Genomic DNA, 23,431 nt, shown 5'->3' on the forward strand with positions numbered 1-23,431 from the left:
AACCGTTCCGCGATTACAATCGGTGCCGGCTTGTAATGTGTGCTGAGTGCTCTCACCAGATCAGAATACGCCATAGTACTCGGTACTGTCGGCGACACCAGATTCTTCAGCAGCTTATAAGCATCAGCCATAATCACAGAGAAAAACACGCACACTTTCTTTTCATCCTTGATTTCATTTGCCAACATCCACTGTTCCAGACGTTCCAGATATGACTCAAAATCCTCCTTCGCGTCATTGTATTCATCCACACGACCGACTGGCACAGCCATGGCAGATTTTTTCCTGAGGCTAACTGATAAAAAAACACATGCCTGGTTCCTCCACAAAAAAAAAAGCTTTTTTTTTATTTTTTATTTTTTTATATGACCAGTGTACGGTGACTCTTACAGTCCAATTACGCAGTGGTATTACTTTAATATCCTCCTCGTTGCCATTTGTAGTATATCGTGCAGTGACAATAAACAGGCCGAGAATCACTATTGAAACACGTCTTTACTGTCTTACTTCTGGGAACAGACTGCCAACTACAGGTGCCGCTTGGCTGGGTAAAACACCAATAATCGTTGGTCAAAACAAAACTTAACACAATAACTGCCTTTGCAATAATCACCCACAAGGTGGCAACCTCAAACTGTCAATCACACAAATCTATTACAGGTTGTGTGCCACAAACCAGCATCAAGAGGAAGTTGGAGGAGTGGCAAAGGAAACCACAGTCTGTAAAGTGAGCCGAAGCAAAAGTGAAAGCATGCAAGAGCACCAATATTCATGTCAAAGCCCAACACAACAACAGATTAAATATGGAGAACTACCAGCACGCTTTGTTTTTTGAGGCGAATAATCTCTCTGATGTGGAAGTTAAACAAATACACACACACTTTAGCATCAAGAGAAGATCAGGAGGAGGACAATGTGAGATCAGCAAAGTGGGTGACAAAACCTACAAGATAAGTTTTATGAACAAAGAAGGTAAGCATGCTTTTTTTTTGCACATTGTTACAATCAGTGCTGTACTTTTATCTCACTTAACCCTATTATAAAACAACTGTTATAATAATATTCCATTTATAATTATGAGAGTTCTTTAGTTCTTTATATTCATAAACATGCATTTGTATTCAAAGCCCAGGAAAGAGTGCTAGGCCGAGAGGATCATGTCATCAATATATCTGGACGAGAGGATCTCCGTGTTTCATTAAGCTGTGACAATGTTGCTGAAAGCAGCAAACAGCCTAAAGCATCTGCAAATCAGGTAAGTTGCACAGTCATAAAGCAAACAGATATTTAGCTTAGATTTATATGCTCGCTCTACATTGTTTTCTGCTGATACAATGTAGTCAAACCTGTTTGCCCAGAGAGACCAACCCTCTGCGTAGTTAATATAAATACATTGAGTAGTTCTAGGAAATCAGCTGCTATTTGAAGCTTGACAAAAAGGTTGGCCTAGGACTAGTAGTGTGTAATATTGACACAAAAAAAATCTTTTTTTTTTTTTTTTTACACAATAATTTTGCTGTGTGTTTTTGTGCTGTTACCTTGGCTGTTTTAGGCCTGTCATGGACAGCTATCTCCCAAAGATTTTCATATTCTTCATGTTCTGTGCTGTCACTAGTTCATAAAAGTGTCCAATTAAAGGTCCATAGTTGCCTCTTTAAATTTATTTGCGGACATTTTAACCTTTATATGGGATTTTATCTTAGCTTATTGCAAGTATGCATAAAATTATATGTCAAAATCATACAATAAATGCAATTAGAAATAAAGCTGCAAGCAGCAATTATCAAGGCCAAGCCCAAATCACACGATAAGTCATGCCAACATAGCTGGGAGCATCAGACCAACTGCAACAATGAGCAATTACTGTAAATACATACTGTATTAAGATAATTTTAGGCAAAATGGCTGAAAAATCACTAGTACAATCAAAGTTTGGTGTCAATATTCCAAAGCATTGCAGAGATACAGCCTCAGAGTCTTTTTGGCATCATGCCATCAAAATTGTTGATGCGGTATACGAAATCGGTTTCGTCTGTCGACCCAAAATCCATAACTTTTTGTCGTTATGGCCTGGAGATGATACAATTCGATTTTGGGGAAAATAGGAGAAAAAGTAGGTTTATTTAAAAAAATCAAAATGGTGGACAGGAAATTCTCGGCATGACCCAAGGAATCTATTGAGACCAGTTTCATTACAATAGGCTAATAAAATTTTAAATGATTTGCATTTTTGGAAATTTCATTATAAATTTTTACCACAAGGTGGCGCTGCCCCAAAAACTTGTTGAGTACCCTCAGGGCATAGTGTAACACAGTCTCACCCCAAAACGTCACATACTGACGGGTCTTGACCATACGGCAACATACGACGAAAAGGGTACCCTTTAACGTCCATGTGTGACGATTCGGGTATGGTTGGGTTTAGGTATGCGTTAGGGTACCGCTAGGAGGCGCTGCTGGTGCGCTTATGTCTGCGTCTCATATTGACGTTATAGGGGAACCCTTTTCGGCGTATGTTGACGTATGGTCAAGACCCGTCAGTATGTGACGTTTTGGGGTGAGACCGGGCTGCATAGTGATGAAGACATACTGAGTTTCGTAACAATACGCCAATTATACGCGTTTATAAAATCTAGCATTTTATTACAAAATTCAAAATGGCCGATAGGGTGTCGTATGACTCGGCAAGCTGAAGAGACTCTAGTCTAGAGAGACCAGTTTTGTGAATTAGGGAAAACGTCCATTTTCCATGTCTCCTGACAACAAAGGTGGCACTGCGCAAAACTGTGCAAGCAGCCTCAGATCATGTCAGATCATTTGTCATAACACACACCAAGTTTGGTCAGAATACGCTAAAGCATTGTCGAGATATAGCCTAACTTTCATTTTGGCGTGCTCTTCGTCGAATCGCTCTCACATTATTCAAGAACAGTTTGACGAATCGACTTCAATTCCATAACTTTTTGTCAGCATGGTCTGAAGATGATCTGGTTAAATTTTCGTGAAAATCGGAACGCGGCCTAGAAGGAATTGTAAAAAGTAGGGGTTTCGCAAAATGGAGGAAAAGGGGGAATCAGTGGATAAAAATTATTTAGTTTGTAGCCCTTACGGTTAAAAAGTTATTAGCATAAACATGCAAATTTGGACAGTTGGTGGTACTAGAAGGATTGAGTTAGAGACTCCAATTGGCTATGGTGACAGTTCAGACTGTCCTCTATCTATGTGCCAAATTTCATAACTTTTCCGCAAGCGGTTCTATGGGCTGCCATAGACTCTATAGTGGAGTATATCTAAGAATAAGAATAACGCCAACAGATACAATAGGTGTCTACGCAGCTTCAGTGCTTGGCCCCTATATCCTTATTGTCAATGGTGATGTCCAATTCATGAACAAATCAGTCTTTTGAACTGGGTCACAGTTCCGGGCGTGCCTGACAAGTCACTCCGACTCGAAATGAGCCATTATACAGGATTATATAATCCCATGATCCCATTTCAGCACTCCAGTTAGTTCAATGTACAGTACAACTGAGAACAGAACAGACATATCCAACATGCTGAGAACTGTCGACCTAAATGGGGGGGATGTCTTGTGATGAAAAGCATAAAGTATAACAAATTAAATATATTGGAATTATAAAACTGATCTGATGGCAGAAGTTTTCGAGTCATACACTTATTCAAGAGTTAATGGTTACGGCAGTTGTCAAGTCACAAGTACACTGAACTGAGGAAACAGTTTGGACTCGCACATGTCTGTGGAGAACCGATGATCTACTGACACGAACATGCGTGAACCAAGCCGTTGACTTGAATGAGGGGGACAAAATAAAAGTTTTTTAAATAAAAGAGTTGATAAAGACTATTTTTTTCACTTTATATGCTTTAGACATCCGTGTTTCACAGAATGCTGCCCAAAAGAACCAGTTTGCGGAAATGAATCCACTTCCCATCACTCGCTTGCCTTGAATCTTCATTGTGAAGCATTTTGTACAATCAATGAATGCATTTCTTTATCATTTGTTCTTTTCTTTTACTTTTTTAGAAATGTGCAAGTGATACAAGTACGGAGAAGGTTTTTAAACTGGACTTTTATCTATTACGCTACCTAAGCGAATGTAAAAACGCGAATTCATACTTGGAGAAACTTCTGTCTGCGCTCTACAGCAGCTTTGAGATCCACATTGACTCTGAAGAGGTGGTGGTGAGGAGGGCAGCTGAGGACATGTCTCTGAAGAAATGGGAATTTGGGGTCGACCAAGTGTTCGAGACTTTAAAGTCACGCTATAATATCTACTTTGAGGTTGATAGGGAAAAATCTGAAATTCTGGAACAACACCTTTACCTCTCTGGCGAGGACTTACAAATCTATTGTGAAAAAGAGACGTGTTTAGCCGTCGTGGTTGGAGAGCGAAAACAGGTGGAGAAGATTTTAAAATTTGTAAGTTGCTTGCATGATCAACAGCAGATTCAAGAAGAGTGTCATGTGTCTGAGAAGCAATTCACCCTCATCAAAGAGCAGTTTGAGTCGTTCATAAAGACAAATTTGCCTGCACTTCAGATCACTCAGGAAAAAACAGGCATTCTCCTTTTGAAGGGTCCTGAAAAAGAAGTCCATGCAGGCAAAAAGGAGCTTTTAAACTTAGCCAAAGAAATCAAAGAGAAGAGGATCCCTACACATCGTCCTCTTGTGACCTTCTTGGAATCGAGTGGTGGTATACAGCACCTCCAAAGCCGATTTCAGCAGAGACTCTGCAGCCCGGTTACGCTCGAGACTTCAGGTTCAGATCTACTTTTGTTGAGTTTGTCCGACGGAGCGCTACAGGAGGCGGCTGTTGCCGTGCAGAGAGACCTGTGTTTGGAGACTGTGCGCCTGGAAAACACTCAGAAATCATCTGCGTTTAATACGCTGAAGGAGGATTTGAGTGAAGCTGTCAAGCAGGCCAATCGTGACGGTGTTAAAGTGGAGCTTAAATACCTGGATGAATCAAGTTTTGACCCCAAAGTGCAACTGGTGGGCTACACTACTGAAGTTAGCAGGCTGAAGAGCATTGTGCTAGAATACAAAAGAAACCATCAGAAACATCATGACTCCCTGCCGCTTCCCAAGGCAGAGATGGCAGACCACTTCCCTGAGATCTTGTCGATGGCCGGTGTAAAGAAGGGCAGTGTGGAAATAAAGTCAACAAGGTTGCCTTCCCCATGCATCCACCTCACAGGACCTCGTTGCGAAGTTGAGAGTTTGAAAGACAGCCTTGAGGCGTTTCTTCTGAGTCTTGCCACTAAACGATTTGAGGTGAAAGGACCTGGAGTTCAAAAATTCTTTCAAAGTGATGGTGCAGAGACTTTGAAATTAGTGAAAACTTCTTATCTGGTTTGCATACTGCCCATTGATGATGGCCATAAAAGTGGTAGTGTGCCCATATACAAGAACATACAGCGTTTTCAGAGCTTGCCAGCTGCTGCATCTGCCCAATACTCTCTGGATTATGACAATGAGATACACATTAAAGTTGTGGTTGGTAGTCTTGAGCAACAACAGGTAAGGCTAAAATAGTTTTATTTTTTTTATACTAGGCTTTAAAGGGATACTCCACCCAAGTTTTTTAAATTCTTCCATCATCTCCTCAACCTCATGCCGTCACAAATGTAATGACTTACTGTACTCACCACTGCCGATTTTGTTTCTCGCATTTGACGTTTGCATTATATGCACGTTTGCACACTTGCATTATATGAACTCGCACAGATAGATTCTTTTCTAAAAATATTAATATGTGCTCATCTAAAGAAACACTAATAATCTTATATGGGATGGCATGAAAGTGAGTGAATACATTTTACATTTTTGAGTGAAGTATCCCTTTAACGAGTAAAATAGACCAGTATTTATTTATTATGCCTCTCAACACCACAACTCATTTTTGATGATTTGTGTCATTAATACAGGCCGATGTGTTTGTTGCTCCAATGATAAAAACAAACATGACCTCAACCTTGATTGGATCATCCTTGTTGAAAAAAGCAGGACAGCAGCTTCAGACTAACTTCAACAATGCCAAGGGAAAGCGTACACTTACGCATGGAGACGTGCTGGAGGTGGATGCGACACCAGCGCTGGGATGCTCAAAGGTTTTCTTCGTAGAATGTGTGCCCAAAGGAAAAAACCACGACAGCGAGAAAGTAAGGTTAAGATGTGTTTTGACTGAACGGATGATTGAATGGATGAGATTTACAGAAAAGTTTTAGTAGTTTTGCCACCATCATTATATATTTTGTTACAGGCACTTCGCTGTGGACTTGGTCGAGTTTTTGCGCTATGTGAGCAGAATTCTTGGGGTTCAGTTGCACTGCCAATAATAGGACCTGGCATAGTGCTGTCGATGCCGGTCAAAGATGCCGTTAATATTCTTACTCGTGAGATCTGCGAATTTTTATCTCGATCCCCTGGTTGCCTGCAGACCATTTGTATCGCCATAATGCCTAATTGCGCTCATTCTGAGGAAGTAAGTAGTCTACATATTATACGCCCTCTATGCAATTAAGTTTATTGCATTTATGGTTATTCCTAACCCTATTTTGGGAAATATTTTGCAGATGTTCCAGACACTCTGTGCGGATCTGAGTGCAAAAATGGTGGACAACACAGGACAAGGCAAGAGATTCAAGAATTATGTATTGCATTCATTGATGCATGCTGTTTTGACCCGCTCCCTACGAATGCACATGGGCGTTAAATAGCTTAAATAAATTGTAATATAAATAAATATGAACATAAGTGGATAAAAAAATATGTTTTCATAAAACATTGGCAGCATTTTAAGTTTACACAACAAATCTGCAAAAAGTCTAAATGGTTTCTTACATCTGCATGTCTTTCACTGTCACCACAGCTCTGTTTAACTCACTGACCTCTGACCTTGATGAGATCATCATGCCAGTAGATAGGATCGAACTTCATTTAGTGTTCGGTGACATCACCAATGAGACCACTGATGCCATTGTGAACACCACTGACTTTAAGGACTTCCAGACGTGTGGTATTCGAGCAGATTTCTAAATTACCAAAGAATTGTTGATATCAAATTAAACCATTTCAACCTTAAAAGAGTGTTTAATTTTGACCTAATCTGTCACAGGAGTGTGTAAAGACATCCTCACCAAAGCAGGACCTCATGTCCAGGGTCAACTGACAGGAGGTAAGAAAATAAACTTTTTTTTTTTTTAAATTAGCTTTTGATTTATTATTATATTAAAAGGGTTTCCCCATACTGTATGTTTGAATGCAGTTTCAAAAAGCCTTTGCGTGTAAATATCTAAAGCATTTTTTTAATCACAGAGTTTTATAGTATCGGTAGATCCTATCCACATTAGCCAATTTCTCGCAAAAAAAAAAAAACATTACAAAACCTTCTAACCCACATAAAACAGAGGTTCATGCTTACATTAGAGACAGTGTGATTCTAGAAAAGCAGGAACTACATACCCTTAACCTGTTTGCAACAACAATTAGAAGTGAAGAAATTGCCACATTTTAGACCATCAGATGTTTTTAAAAGCTCAGATATATTTTAAGCTTGACATATTTAAAGAATAAATTGGCCAAAAAACAAGAACCAATAACCAAGAAAAAGTAGGTTTTCAAAGAAATTAAAATATTCAGACAAGTTATATGGCATAATTGATTAATATCAGAGTCCTTGGTATGATTTAAGTAATCTATCAAGCCAATTTCCTTAGAATATGTTAGATCAATCAAAAGTTTTTTTACATTTTAAAATTTCATTAAAAATTATCCAGAAGGTGGCATTGTTCCAAAACTTTTTTAATACGTTCAAGGCATGGTCCCAATGACACATACCGAGTTTCAAACGATACGCTAATGCATAATACACCTATTTATGACCAAATTCAAATGGGGAAATTGGATAGCATTGGACTGTGTATTCTGCACTGAATCAAAAGAGACCGGTTCAATGTTTTTTGGGCAAACTCTTCAGGTGTTAAAAGGAAAAATAAACTTTTGACAGCAGTAGGTGGCTCCGAACAAGACGAAAACATTTAGTTTGTAGGCCTTAGGGTTCAAAAGTTATTAGCATGAACATGAGAGCATCTTTGGACAGTCCGTGGTGCTGGAGGATTTGAGTTAGACTTCAAATTGGCTATGAGGACAAATCGGGCTGTCCTCTATCTGTGTGCCAAATGTCATAACTTTACCACAAACAGTTCTGTCAGGGCTGCCATAGACTCAAGAGCGGAAGAAGAAAAAGAAGAACAAGAACAAGAAGAACACTAACGATTACAATAGGTGCTTATGTATACATCTTTATTCTTTAAAGATCTTTACTCCTGCCTATTTCTCCTGCATTCAACATATTGATTACGAGAACTGACCATCTAATCTACTCAGACCTTAAGGCATTGATGATCAAACAATCGCTCTACCTGTGAATTGTCATGTTTAAAATGTCATGTGCAAAATGTGATTTATCTTTGGATAAAAGTGTCAGCTAACTGCATAAATGTAAAAGGCAGCAATGATATGCAACATGTCATCTAACACTACCCCTTTTATATGTTCTCCAGCTCAGGTAACAAGTGGACAGATCTTTACGACCCCGCCAGGAGGATTTCCATGTAAGACAATCATGCATGTCTGTGGAGAGAGGGACGCCAGTGTTATCAAGACCTTGGCGAAAGAAATAGTGGTTCAATGTGAACACGGCCGCTACCAGTCTGTGGCCATTCCTGCTATCTGTGCTGGTCAGTAGCTTCACTTTTACTTATAATGCAAAATAATAAACCATTTGTCTTTTTTCAAGTCAGTTTGGTGTATGTTGATGTATTTTTTTCCCCTAATTTCTGGGGGGAAAAAATACTTGCAGGACAAGGAGATTTGGATCCAAAAGTGGTGGCCAAGTCTATTCTAGAGGGAGTAAAGGATGGTGTTCAAGGAGCTAATCTTCAATATCTCAGAACTATTCGGATCATTCTGCTTAAGATTAATGTTTTCCTGGAGTTTAAAGCAATGGCACAGCAAATCTTTGGTGGTAATACACAGTTGACAGGTGAGGATAAATCTGTGCCATGCAGAGGCAATAACAGTTTTTATTATATACAGTATGTCCATGTCATGCATTTTTAAATAAATATATTTTTATTTTTGTCAATGCTTTTACAGTGTTTTACTCATGATGTATTTTAGTCGACACAGACATTAGCATCACTCATGGTTCCCTCGTCTAAAGCCAATAGGATTTTTCCATTGGCTTTTGGATTATTTCAGAAAATAAGCTCTGTGACCAACAAACATTTATGAAACGTTTCATTCATCATGATAATCTTCACAAATGAACACTACTTTTATGGATTTTAAGGCCTAAATACAATAGCTAGACTATAAACGCACTACACCACCGTCACACGACCGTCACTAAGTTTCTGACAACTCTTTATTTAAAAACATTCTTTATATAAAAACATTTTCCCTGAAAGTTTGAGTTAGAATAGTTTGCAAGAGCACAATTATAAACACAGTGAGGTTACAAAATCACAAGGGAGTATTACTGATGTATTTTATGTCATAGAATAAAGCGTGAAAATATCTTGAGTTTGACATTATTTCAGGCATTTCTCCACAAACCCATTAAAAACAACATTGACATCTGGACGATGGAACCGAAAGTGCTAAGATGCGAACTCGTTTCCTAGTTGTGGCCTACAAAAATACGTCATCCCTGCATCACTCTATTGACAATATTGCACTTTCACCTTTTTCAGCTCCTGCACCACTTGTACCAACAAATGTAACCTCCAGAGGGCGCAGTGCATCAACTATATCACGCAGATCACGATCATCTTCTTTACAGCCCTCTCTTGACTTGAGTTCTCTAGTCAGAGCTTTGCCAGTCACCGAGAACACAGCAGCATTTCTACTCATCGGTCACACAGATAATGAAGTGTCTGATGCCTGCAGAGATCTTCAGCGGGCGTATGAGAGCCAGTGCTCCACACACCTTTTCCCCCAAGAGGAGATCGAACGCCTCACTCAGGATGAGATGAACCAGCTGCTCTCTAAAGTCGATTCACTGCACCTGCAGCTGGAGCAGAGCAGCTCTGGAGGATGGGAAGTGAGAGGGCTGAAGGATGGTGTGAATGAGGTGGTTGGAGTGATACAAGATGCACTTCGCAGACAGGTGAGAAAAACAGAGGTGGACAAAGTACACAACTTCCTTACTTGAGTAAAAGTACAGATACTACTGGTCAAATATTACTCCGTTACAAGTAAAAGATTTAAAGACAGATTTTTACTTAAGTAAAAGTACAGAAGTACTCATTTTTAAAAGTACTTAAGTATAAAAGTAAATGTCAATGCATTGTTTTATTATTGTTGCATTGTTGCATATCATACTTACAGTATCTTATGCCTCTGAATCTCTGCCTGCCTACCCTCATATCAATATCACATTTATTTCTAGAACACAGTTCCAGTCGTGGGATTGAATAAGTCACTCAATAACGTCCACAATGGTTTCGGACACCCAAATGGATGTTCCCAGTTTTTTGGCTTTTAGTATGAATATGTAAGCCTTGTTATCTATAAGCTAGTGTGCTCCAAAACAATGACAAAATTCGCATTTAGAAGACCAAACCCAACGTTGAAAATTAAAATCATGTTGATGTCAGAATCCAATGTCAGATTGACGTTAATCTCCAACGTTGGACAGACGTTTTGAAACGTTTGAAAATCGGTTTACGTCAGAAACCAACATCAGTCGAGTTCTGACGTCAACCAGACTTTCATTTCCAACCAAAATGCAACCAAAATCATCCCACGACTTTATACTCAAGCACCTTGACAGAAATGTAGTGGAGTAAAAAGTACGATAATTGTCTTTCAAATGTAGTGAAGTTAAAGTAAAAGTTCCCAGAAAAAATAATACTCAAGTAAAGTACAGATACTCAAAAAGTGTACTTAAGTACAGTACTCAAGTAAATGTACTTTGTTACTGTCCACCTCTGGAGAAAAACGACATTAAAATTAAATTAGCTCTATAGACTATCACCTGAGACAATTACCATATAATTTGCATTCAATACAATTAAATATAGTGCATATATAATTTACATATAATTTTGAGCAAATCGTCTGAACATGATATGCATCTAATTTTGAACTAAAAAAGTTACATAGTGAACCTTTAATCAATCACGGGAACAAATGATAAATGCAATAAAAACGCTTTGCATTAATGTGTAACTTAAAGCTATGGCTTTACAAACAGCAAAAGACAAATTTGTAAATAAATGCATGAATAAATGATCAAAGCCTTAAAAAATTCTTCTCTTAAACTCTAAGGTAAGAGAGAAGGACCAGGCATCCCTCTTCACTCAAGTCACATGGTGCATTCTGGGACCACGAGGTGTTTGGCATAAGGTGCCCGTAGAGGTGAATTATAAGCTTGAGAGAAGAGATGTGAAAGATGGGATTATGGATGCACAGGGTGTGAAATGGACTGTGGATTTGAGAAAGATGGAGGCCACAGCATGTGATTCAGGACAGGTGACGTCTCTCAAACGACTGGAGAACCTTCCAGGTAAAATTCATGAAAATATGACCCCAGTTGAAAACCACTGATTGACATCTATAGTATGTAGAAAATAATCAAACTGAATCAAAACCCTCCCTATTTTGCATTTCAGATTTCTCTTTGCCCATCAACTGGGACAACATGAGTCCGAGTGACCCGTTTAAGGTGTTTGCTTTAGATCAGCAATCTACAGAGTACCAGACCGTGAAGGCAGACTTCAAGAAGACCGTCATGAAAACAGTGCTCAAGGTTTGACGCTCAACACCAAAGTGTGCTTTACATGACAAAAACCATCCTGAACGACATAAAAACTGCTTTTAAAGAACCACATAATATCTTAAATCATATTTAATCACTCAAAAGTGCTGTAGTTCTGAGTTTGAGTTAGTCTACAGCAAGGCCAGATTACTGGACTAAACATCGTCTATTTATATCTTTTGAGAGTGTTTGTCTATATAATGTACCATGGTTTGATTTTGTATGGCAGTAGTCACGTTTGCTTCTATGAAGAACAAGTGATGTGAATGTGAAGTCCATCAAATATATTTGTTCATGGTTATTTGTGTGCAAATGTGTTTCAATAGATCGAGCGCATCCAGAACATGGATCTCCGGCGGTTATATGAGGGACGTAAGAAAGAGCTGGAGAACAGAAACGGTCCCGGTGTGGGAGCGGGAGAGAAGATCCTTTATCACGGCACATCAGAGGCGTCCTGCTCATCCATCATGAAGTCAAACTTTAATCGAAACTTTGCTGGGCAAAATGGTAATTATTTGTTTTTAAAGGTTAATTAATTTAAATAGTTCACCCAAAATTGGGAATTGTGTTACTATTTGTTTGTGACCGATGTCGAAAAGGCTGATATTTGGCATTTTTTAATTATGTAGGTTGTTCTGTTTGGCCAATGAATCTCATTAGTGGGACTTTTATTTTGACAGCATTTACGTCATATTCACTGCAGCCTGTCCATAAACATCCAAAAATGGAAATTATATATCTATATATATATATAATTATATGAAAATATTAGGGGTGTAACGGTGGGGTGGGGGGGGGTCAGGAAAGGTCCACAAGCCGAGACTCGAACTCGGGTCTCCCGAAGCGCAACGGCGCTACATGTCGGTGCACTTGCCCACGAGGCTATCGGCGCCAATTGTTTTTGCTTTTTAAGAATTGCAGCTCTTTTCCAAAATTGTGAAAAGGCTGGGTCCAAAGGGTCCAAAAATGAGAAAAAGTAGCATGGAGTCAGTCTTCTGAAGTCATGCAATAATGGTGGGAGGAACAAACCCAAATTTAGGATGATGTTCATTGAACAGCAAATCATGGCAGAATTGTATTTTTGGGTGAATGTTACCATTATTATTTGATTTGATGGACTATCCAACTGATCAGTCATATCTCATTGGTTGTTCATTTTGAAGAATAATCGATTAACTCACACTGGTGACTTTTTATTTGTTCTCAGCCACCGTCTACGGTAATGGGACGTACTTTGCTGTGAATGCCATCTATTCTGCCAATCCTACCTATGCGGTTCCTGCAGCAGACGGGACTCAGCTCATGTTTGTGGCTCGTGTGCTTACGGGTCATTACGCTCCGGGTCAGCAGGACATGAAGATGCCCCCTGTTCGCCTCGCACCTGACCACAATTATGACAGCGTGGTGGATAACATCCAAAATCCCTCCATGTTTGTGGTTTTTCACGACTGCCAGGCTTATCCAGACTACCTCATCACATTTAAATAAACTTCAACCAAAACCAACCTTGGTTTCTTTCCTGCAAAGTCAATCGGATGAGCTCTGGATGATCTATAAACCATTGCTATTTACGTAGTTGCTTTTACATTTAAATATAATCACTTTTATTCAAAGGTTAGATTTAGTTATCACATAGCAGATATATACCTCTTTAAGCTTTATGTCATGCTCATTGTATATGAGTGTTTTAGTGACCAATATAAGTCAAATAACACAATTTAATGATATGAGAGCAGAAAAAGTGCAATATTAATTGACAAAGCTGTTTATTTTATTATTATATGGAACATTTACTCAGATGAAATACTTCAGGGGATCGCACAGGTATTTTCTCACACAAGTGATATTTAGCTTCAGGGCGATCCATCTATCACTTCTGGATACCCTCCCAAAAAACAAAAGGTTTCGACATATGTAAAGGTCACATTACAACTCTTCTTTCTCAGTTCCCATATCCCTTTCAGGCACCTTACTGTCATGATGAAACGTTGTTGACGTTGTTTTGACATTTAGGAGTTTGCGCAATTTTAAGTTGCTGTCACAGCAGTGCAATTCTTTAGCGCAACTGGATGAACCCAAGAAAAACAGTCTATATTGTAACAGAAGTTGTTTTCTTGTATTATTATTAACTCACTTTCTATTTTTATTTCATTTTCTGACATTAATTTACCTTTTTAAACTGCAGAACAGACTGATCAGCCTCTATTTTATAGAGGAAGCCTAATCTCATATTGACTTGTAAACTTTCTAAATGTCTACAATTCTAAATCCATCCAATGGCGATGATGTCGTAGTGATATTTGCATACTGAATTGTGATTGGTTTTTGCTTTCCTCTCCTTACAGCACCTTGGTTTAAGTCGAGTCGCTTATTATTCTTACATGCACGAGAACGATAAAAATCATAAAACTGTGTCCATGTGACTTGTATGCTTTATTCCATCTCTTCCGAAGTCATACAATAGTTTGTGTGACAAACTAACCCAAATACCTGTATAGTTATTTACAGAAAATCTTCCCATCGGCTGTAGCTACTAAAAGTGGTAACTGTTACATTAAAAGAGCTATTCTTACTTTATTTGTCCTATAAATTTTGATTAAAATTTTTGGGTGAACTAGCCTTTAATTTACTCATCCTCAAGCTATCCAATGTGTAGGTGACTTTTTTTATTTTCTTAAGTAGAAAAGTAAAGAAGATGTTTTGCTGAAACCGTGGTCCTTGGTGATTCATATAAAGCAGGCGTGCCGCACAATAAAGTCTAAAAGGGGAGCAAAGGGTCTCGATCGCTCCCAGGTGGTTGTCCCAGTATAGGTCATAAAACCCGCCCTCTCCGTGAAGTCTAATGGGACATGAGGCAAATTAAACAATCAAATTATCACCCTTGAAATAATTGTTTTCCGTCATTTTTAGGTAGTTTTATCCTGTTAATGTAAGTTTAAAGGGTTATTTCGCCCATTTAAGACATGAAGTTGTATGCAATCCTTACCAGCACTATAGTGCATACACACTGACCCACTCTGTGTTCACCTCCCTGGTCAGAGTTCTGGCCGCTGGAAGTTTTTCAAGAAAGTAGTCCTGACCAGTTTCCGGGGCCACAAAACTGTGCGTTTTTACGTGAAAAAATTATTTGCATTTCAAAGCTTGATTAATTTACATCACAAAAAACACTCCAGACAAAATTCATACCTCAGTTTTAATCGGCACTATTTTCTTTCCATTTCTATCAATCCGCGCTGCTGTCAACGTCAACAGTGCGCACGTTCCATCAAACTCCCGATCCCGTGTCGGATTCTGCAGTCGCGCGCAGTTGCTCACGATGGGAAACGACTTGCTGATGACACAGCTTAATGCTCATTGGTTTAAACAACCGTGATGTATTGTTCTCTTCTAAAATGTTTGAATTTATGTGTATATATGTGAGTATCCGAACTCTCTGACAGTGTGATCTCTATATGGGTTATTTGATTGTTGTCATATTTATTAAAAAAATATTCATGTCTGTAGTTAAAGTAAAAATGATTGATAAACAAGTCTTTGGTATGTAATTAAATAACAAGACCTTTGAGTGTCTTGTTCATTATATTTATTTTCTTATGAAAGCAACAGAATTTAAATTACTTCCAGTTCATTGAATCCCGCGATATCCGCCATTGGTCTCGTAGGTGTCTGATCCACTGCGAGGAGAGAGATCTGTCCGGCTTGCCTGCACTTCTTTCACTCATCCACTCACTGCAGCCGCCTACTCTCGCATACAGTTCAGGCGAGGCCAGGCGCATCTCAAACAAGCCCAATGCTACATTGGAAGAGAGTGAAGGTGCGTTGTCCATCTTGTTTACAGTCTATGGAACAAATGCATTCCAGCCAGCTCGTAATTTAGATTTGTCCACCTCTTTCTTGGAAATAACATTTGAAAACATGGTGAATGTGGGTGCTTAGAGAGCAATAAGCTTGGTGAAATTTAGCCTACATCGTGTCTGTGATCAGCTTGGGGACTGGTGAAAAGTTCACAAATAATGTTTTTCTTTAAAGTGTTACTGCAGTGCGGTATTATTTTTGAATAAATGTAATAATGCTTAAACATGAGATTTATACTTGGTGTTAATAATAAAAAATAAAAAAAGAACATGAATTGCATAGTATAGTAAATTAATATACAACATCAAATTGTATTTGGTTTCTTTTTTTCTTTGATGTTTAACCAGGAAAATGTGACAAACTTAAGTGTAACTGTGACATGAATTTCATTTGATTTATAAAAAAAACATGCTACCTAATTTTAGAACATGTCACTGTGGTGAACGTGTACAATTTCTGAGCTTTAATTTTCTTTTTATTCCTCACAAAGCTATCATATGGGAATATAGTGCACAAGTCATATTTACTGCTTTAATGGAGCTTGACTAATAATGAGCAGGATTAAAGCTGTGCCGAGACAAACATGTTTTCCATGGAAGAGCGACATCTAGGTTTGAATGTTGAGTAAATATGTTTTTAACTTAAATAAACTTAAAATTTAACTTAAATAAACTTTAAGTTGTGGGTGAACTAATATTTGATGTGGGTAAGATAATGAATGTTTCCATTGTGTTGCAGTTAGTGGTGTAGGCAGCGATTTAGTGACGCATAGCCTATAAGCATTGCCTTGAACTGCTTTTTCTGATATCTGATCTCTGATATCTGTTCTCACATGCCTAGATTCCTGATACTTACGTCATCAGACTCGTCCCACTCTGGGAGTCTGGAGATCATAAACAAACTGTAGTGAGAAAGTTCCCTTTTTCTGTACAGGCCATAAAGAAGTTATTAAGTGGAAAGATGATGAAACTTCTGTTTACACATTTTCCTCCACTTACTCATAAAGTTTGTATAAATTGGAGCTGTCAATGTCTGTGTAAACTTTTTTTTATCTGATGTCGAGATTGAAAATAATACAAAGGAAACCTGGGCTGCTCTTCGCAGCACAAACACTTTGATTCAAATTCCCGTCCAATTCCTGATTGTACAGCTGAGCAGTGCCAAAATTCGCATATGAAAATATCATCTGTTCACCTCTGACATTTTCTCTTTTTTTGAACTGCTTAAAAGAGTTGAAAAAAAAGCGCATCATTCAGAATTATATATAGTGGGGAGAACAAGTATTTGATACACTGCCGATTTTGCAGGTTTTTCCACTTACAAAGCATGTAGAAGTCTGTCATTTTTATCATGGGTTCTCTTCAACTGTGAGTGACGGAATCTAAAACAAAAATCCAGAAAATCACATTGTATGATTTTTAAGTAATTCATTTGTATTTTATTGCATGACATAAGTATTTGATACATCAGAAAAGCAGAACTTAATATTTGGTACAGAAACCTTTGTTTGCAGTTACAGAGATCATACGTTTCCTGTAGTTCTTGACCAGGTTTGCACACACAGGGATTTTGGCCCACTCCTCCATACAGACCTTCTCCAGATCCTTCAGGTTTCGGGGCTGTCGCTGGGCAATACGGACTTTCAGCTCCTCCAAAGATCTTCTATTGGGTTCAGGTCTGGAGACTGGCTAGGCCACTCCAGGACCTTGAGATGCTTCTTACGGAGCCACTCCTCAGTTGCCCTGTCTGTGTGTTTCGGGTCGTTGTCATGCTGGAAGACCCAGTCCCCGAACCATCTTCAATGCTCTTACTGAGGGAAAGAGGTTGGCCAAGATCTCGCGATACATGGCCCCATCCATCCTCCCCTCAATACGGTGCACTCGTCCTTTCCCCTTTGCAGAAAAGCATCCCCAGAGAATGATGTTTCCACCTCCATGCTTCACAGTTGGGATGGTGTTCTTGAGGTTGTACTCATCCTTCTTCTTCCTCCAAACACGGCTCAATAGCTCTATTTTTGTCTCATCAGACCACATGACCTATTCCCATTCCTCCTCTGGATCATCCAGATGGTCATTGGCAAACTTCAGACGGGCCTGGACATGCGCTGGCTTGAGCAGGGGGACCTTGCGTGCGCTGCAGGATTTTAATCCATGGCGGTGTAGTGTGTTACTAATGGTTTTCTCTGAGACTGTGGTCCCAGCTCTCTTCAGGTCATTGAGCAGGTCCTGCCGTGTAGTTCTGGGCTGATCCCTCACCTTCCTCATGATCACTGATGCCCCACGAGGTGAGATCTTGCATGGTTCCCCAGGCCGAGGGAGATTGACCGTCATCTTGAACTTATTCCATTTTCTAATAATTGCACCAAACAGTTGTTGCCTTCTCACCAAGCTGATGCCTATTGTCCTGTAGCCCATCCCAGCCTTGTGCAGGTCTACAGTTTTATCCCTGATGTCCTTACACAGCTCTCTGGTCTTGGCCATTGTGGAGAGGTTGGAGTCTGTTTGATTGAGTGTGTGGACAGGTGTCTTTTAAACAGGTAACAAGTTCAAACAGGTGCAGTTAATACAGGTAATGAGTGGAGAACAGGAGGGCTTCTTAAAGAAAAACTAACAGGTCTGTGAGAGCCGGAATTCGTACTGGTCGGTAGGTGATCAAATACTTATGTCATGCAATAAAATGCAAATTAATTATTTAAAAATCATACAATGTTATTTTCTGGATTTTTGTTTTATATTCCGTCTCTCACATTTGAAATGTACTTATGATAAAAATGACAGACCTCTACATGCTTTGTAAGTAGGAAAACCTGCTAAATCGGCAGTGTATCAATAACTTGTTCTCCCCACATGTATATATATATATATATGTATATTGTATGTTTTTATGCATGTTTGGACCCGGTGGAAGTTGGAACATATAAGCTTATAAAACATTCATAATAACTTCACCCAAAAATGAAAATTCTGTCATCATTTACTCACCCTGAACTTGTTCTGACTAAACCTGTATGAATGTCTTTCTTCTCCTGAACACAAAAGAAGATATTTTCAAGAATGTCGGTAACCAAACAGAGTTCCATGGTATTTTTTTTTTTCATACTATGGAAGTATATGTTTAAATTTATGAAACCTACATGACACATTCTTTTTCTAAAAACATCAATATTACTCTTAAATGTTGGTCTATGTACGTTTGCTCTACAAACACATTAAGACATTCATTTGTTTTAGTTATTTTATTTTAATCTCAGAATAATTGTGAGTATCCGTGCAAATTATTGTGTGTATTCACGAATATGTTTCTAAACAAACGCAGCCCCAGAGGGAAGGAAAAAACATGTGTAGTAGAGATGCTTGATGTATTTTACAGAAAATTTAACTAATAGATGAAAAAATTAAGCAACATAATTTTATGTGTAAAGCCACAGTTCACTTTCAGGTCAAAACGGACCAGAATCCAAAAGGTGTAACAATTTAGTTTAAAAGGTTGTTTAACAATCTGGAAAAATAAGTGATATTTATCTTACTTAAAAGATGTCATCTTCATACTAAAACCTACAGATTAAAAAATCTATTTTCTGGGTCAAAATATGCTCGAATGCAACAGGAGAGTTTATGGTTCGGGTATTTAGAGGCAATATTATTGTGATATCTCACAATATGTCTTATAATTAGATATGTAAATGCTTAGTTTTATTATCAAAGCTCTGTAGTTCGTATCAATACAATAATGATTGAGAGATAAACAAATAAACATTTCTCAAAACCCTGATGGATAATTTTTTATACTTTTGAACAAAATGTATGTATATTCAAGTAAACCTATGTTGCTTCAGTCTTGTAAATGTTCAATTTGAAATATCACTAAAATTTATATTATGTTTACTTTAATAAATACAACTAGGCTACACTAAAAGGCCTTTAACTTGCCAAAAATAGTATGAACTATCTATCAGATGACAGAAGGACTGTAGTAGATTGTGTGCAAAGTTTTGATCATGTTGATTATTTAGAGGCCTCAGAAATTAGCATATCAAATATGATATAGTGGGCTTGATCGGATTAAGAAGTATTTTTATAATTGCTTGCAAAGGAAATTGCAATAGAATAATAGCCATTGAGAGAGATAGCGAGAAAGAAAGAGTTCTAGAAAGACTCGGGAGGCAAAATAACATAAGTATGCATTTATTGCCCCAGGGAGGTATATGGGAAGGGACCATCCGGGTGGTGGTGTTGGGGAGGATGGAGGTGAATGAAAGCATCTGCGAACTCAGACGTGTGTAATTACTTTAACACTAAGTATTAGAACACGATTGGATAGATGACAAGGTAATAAGTGATGTAACAATTGAGTCTTCCCGGCAGAACTTGTGCTAAAGCTTCCAATTCCTTGGAAGAGAAGATTCATCAGAAATCGTAGTTGCGCAACACACTCTCATGTTGTGTGTGGGAGTCTTTTTCTTTAAAAGGGAGAGTGCAGGCCTGTGTTACAGCAGACGCTCACTTCACACGCTTACTGGCATTTCTCTGCACACACTGATTCACAATGATGAAGTTCACCGTAACAGCCTTCGTGTTTCTGATCTGCACCGCTGCACTGCTGTCCACAACAGAAGGTAAGCAGAATATAACATTCATAACGGTGTTTTAAATCAATTCATTTGCAGATATTTCATCTATCCTGTGCCGAGCTATCATTAACCATTCAATAGGAGGTCACTACACTCATCGCATAATGCAGTTAATTATCAGACATAACATTTACATTACTGCTTTTATTGTTTGACCGGTTTTTATTTATTTACTCTATTTTGTCCTTCTTAAAACTTCAAACAAGATGATGGCAATTGTTTATTTATTATATGTGTATAGTATGTTTTTATGTTTTGTACTTTACTGTCTTCATGTGTTGCTGCTAATGCACTGGGATCAATAAAGTACTACTATACTATATTTACACCAACTCTCTCTGTCGCCGCAGGAAAGCCTCGCATCAGCATGCGCTGCCAGTGCATTCAAACACGTTCAAACCCACCAATTCCTAGCGGAAGAATACTCTCGCTGAAGGTGATTCCTGCCGGACCACAATGCAAAAATGAGGAGATCATGTGAGTGTGAAACTTACTAAAACTACACTTCAGATACAGACACATTATTGCTTCTTACTTCCATCTGTTAAGGTTCACTCTTCTTCTTCTCTTCTTCATCATCTCAGGAGTTCACATGTGTGGTTGACACTTGTTGTTGCTTTTCTTTCACTAATTTGAATGATTTAAGCCTTCATATTAAAAGTTCGTTAAGCTCATTAAAGTGGCTGTTAGTGTGTGAAAATTCATTATGATAAATGATATGATACATGGATGTTTCGAACTTCATTTAACGATAAAGTCATGAGTTACCAGAATGTCACTTTCCATACAATGGTGTGTAAAAAATAATAATAATGAAAGTGTAATTTTATAGATTTTAAATAATCCTACATTTGTCTCTTGCAGTGCTACAACGAAGAGAGGAACGATGTGTCTCAATCCGAGTGTAGACTGGGTGATTTCTCTCAAGGAAGAGTAAGTTTGTCTATGATGATGTGTCGCTCTTATTATCTGCTTATTATAAGTTAAATCAAATCATTCTAATGAATCATTTTAATTCATATTTTTAAACTCGGACACGGCACCTTTCATCCTTCAGATTGTAATGTACTGTGTCTCTTTATGTTTGCAGGATTAACAAGAGGAACGTCACAAAGAGCAACTAAAGGAAATTATTCATGCAACTATATAATATAGAATTTTCTATTTAATTTATCATCTCTTGGTTTTTCTATATATCATCTCGTTTTTTTATGTATATATTTATTTATTTATTATTGTCTCACTGAATTATAGTTTTATATGTTAATCATTGTTTTGCATTGTTTTTTTAATGACTCTTATACTAGCAATAAAAGATGTCAATGTACCTTTTTGTTGCTTTTTATTGTGCCTTTTTGTCATCTCGCAAAACATTACCAGGTTACTGTAGATTACAACATGATTTCAGTATTATTCCCCAAGATATTCACCATCATGTCATCCCAAACCAGTATGACGTTCTTCTGCAGAACCTAAAATGAGAAAATCTTGTAATGACCATCCACTGTGTAAGTCCACTGGAGGCAAGTTGAATTGAGAACCCAAATGCAATTTATTAACAACAAAACTCAAAACTCAAAACTCAAAACTCAAAACTCAAAACTCAAAACTCAAAACTCAAAACTCAAAACTCAAAACTCAAAACTCAAAACCATTGACAGGAAACATTCAATACTCGCCAAAGACACATGGCAAACATGAGGGCTTAAATACACAGACTAATTACAAGACAAGGAACACCTGTAAACAATGATCAGCCGATTAACCAATGACAAGACACATGGCAGGATCATGTGACAAGACACAGAAACGTGACAATGACAAGAACAAGAAACAAATCCCAAACCGTGACACATTGGCCCAACGACAGAATCCAATGTTGTGGGCGAAGGTATAAAGCGTATGTCTTTTCAGTGTTCTGTGAAGTTCCCTCAATTCTCACTCATGATTATCAAATGTAGCTTGGATTTCTTATTAGAAAAAATTGATTATTATGTAATTTAGATCTTTGATTATTCTGGGTATCTCACAATTATTTGTTCATTAAGGGACCCGGTATCGCTTTGAGACGCCACGTCGGCCAAATGGCGAGCTCACGGACACAAACTCGCCAGTTCTGAAATAGTCAAGAGGATGCACTGCAAACTATTTTACCTTCAAGTGGTCGCTCTGCTGACTCATAACAAAAAGTGTAATTTTGTAATAACCGCGAGCTGCAACTTGCTACAGTAAGTCAGTGATGGACAGAAATCAGAAGGTCTCCTTAATGACGTGCTCAATGCTCCATTCATTAGTGCCTTAACACCAGACTCCACATTAATACTAGAAATAATGATTTAAGAATAATGCAGGATCAATCAAATATACAATTTTATTAGTCAGGTAAAAGTGTATCATGCCAATTACACAAGTGTAGCCACCAGGGGTCCTTTACGTTCCCTCTGTAATACTACTCAAATGGATTAAAGACCCGTGATTATAAAATCATTAGTTAAACAAAAGAACTACATAGTTTCACGCAAGCCACCCTAATTAAAGGACGCAGATGGAAGCTGGTGTGTCAAAAATATATAAATTTCTTTATTTCACAATAGTTAAATACAAAATTTAAAAAGAGAACGGACAGCTGTAATACTTCATGAAACTTCCCTCAATCAAAACACCAAATGGTCAAGAGTGTGTACGGAGTCAGAATTTTAAAGCACCCCACACTTCACTCTTAATAAATAAGTCAAGAAGAATACACAGGTAAAATAACCCAGTTAAATACACGTGATTCACAGCAATATCCCGCCTTCACTCCAAACACACCACTGCAGGCGTTTGTCTCTTTGGAAAGCTACACGTTACTCAGCAAGTATTTCATTTAAAAGAACCCCACAGAGTATACATCAGGTTATCAGAGGGTCATGAAACAAAACAAAACAAAAATACAATATAAAACAAAACAAAAACACTCCCTCTCTCCTCACATGTAGTTTTGGGTCTATTCATGTACCCCAGGTACACCTGGTTCCAGGGGAGAGGAGAGAATTATCAGATATCTTGAAGAGACACCCCAAAAATGAGAACGTAATTCTCCTAAGTTTTAGGGTCA

The 23,431-nt window shown here is 38.1% G+C and overlaps 2 protein-coding genes across 2 annotated transcripts; both read left to right on the forward strand.

The window, feature by feature from the left end:
* Window positions 1-677: 677 nt before the first annotated feature.
* Window positions 678-14,229, forward strand: LOC306994658 (protein mono-ADP-ribosyltransferase PARP14-like). Its single transcript, XM_079605352.1, has 15 exons — window positions 678-972; window positions 1,128-1,255; window positions 4,046-5,542; window positions 5,950-6,183; window positions 6,285-6,506; window positions 6,598-6,655; window positions 6,894-7,040; window positions 7,140-7,199; window positions 8,587-8,763; window positions 8,886-9,068; window positions 9,781-10,196; window positions 11,360-11,597; window positions 11,704-11,840; window positions 12,176-12,356; window positions 13,057-14,229. The coding sequence occupies exons 1-15, from the start codon at window positions 804-806 to the stop codon at window positions 13,335-13,337; spliced, it is 4,128 nt and encodes a 1,375-aa protein (XP_079461478.1). The 5' UTR covers window positions 678-803; the 3' UTR covers window positions 13,338-14,229.
* A 5,927-nt stretch (window positions 14,230-20,156) lies between these two features.
* LOC306994681 (interleukin-8-like) lies at window positions 20,157-21,659 on the forward strand. The gene is made up of 4 exons (XM_079605409.1): window positions 20,157-20,319; window positions 20,685-20,811; window positions 21,199-21,267; window positions 21,425-21,659. The coding sequence occupies exons 1-4, from the start codon at window positions 20,250-20,252 to the stop codon at window positions 21,456-21,458; spliced, it is 300 nt and encodes a 99-aa protein (XP_079461535.1). The 5' UTR covers window positions 20,157-20,249; the 3' UTR covers window positions 21,459-21,659.
* Window positions 21,660-23,431: the final 1,772 nt, after the last annotated feature.

Source organism: Phoxinus phoxinus (genome assembly GCF_949152265.1).
Source record: "Phoxinus phoxinus genome assembly, chromosome: 2".
Classification (NCBI taxonomy): domain Eukaryota; kingdom Metazoa; phylum Chordata; class Actinopteri; order Cypriniformes; family Leuciscidae; genus Phoxinus; species Phoxinus phoxinus.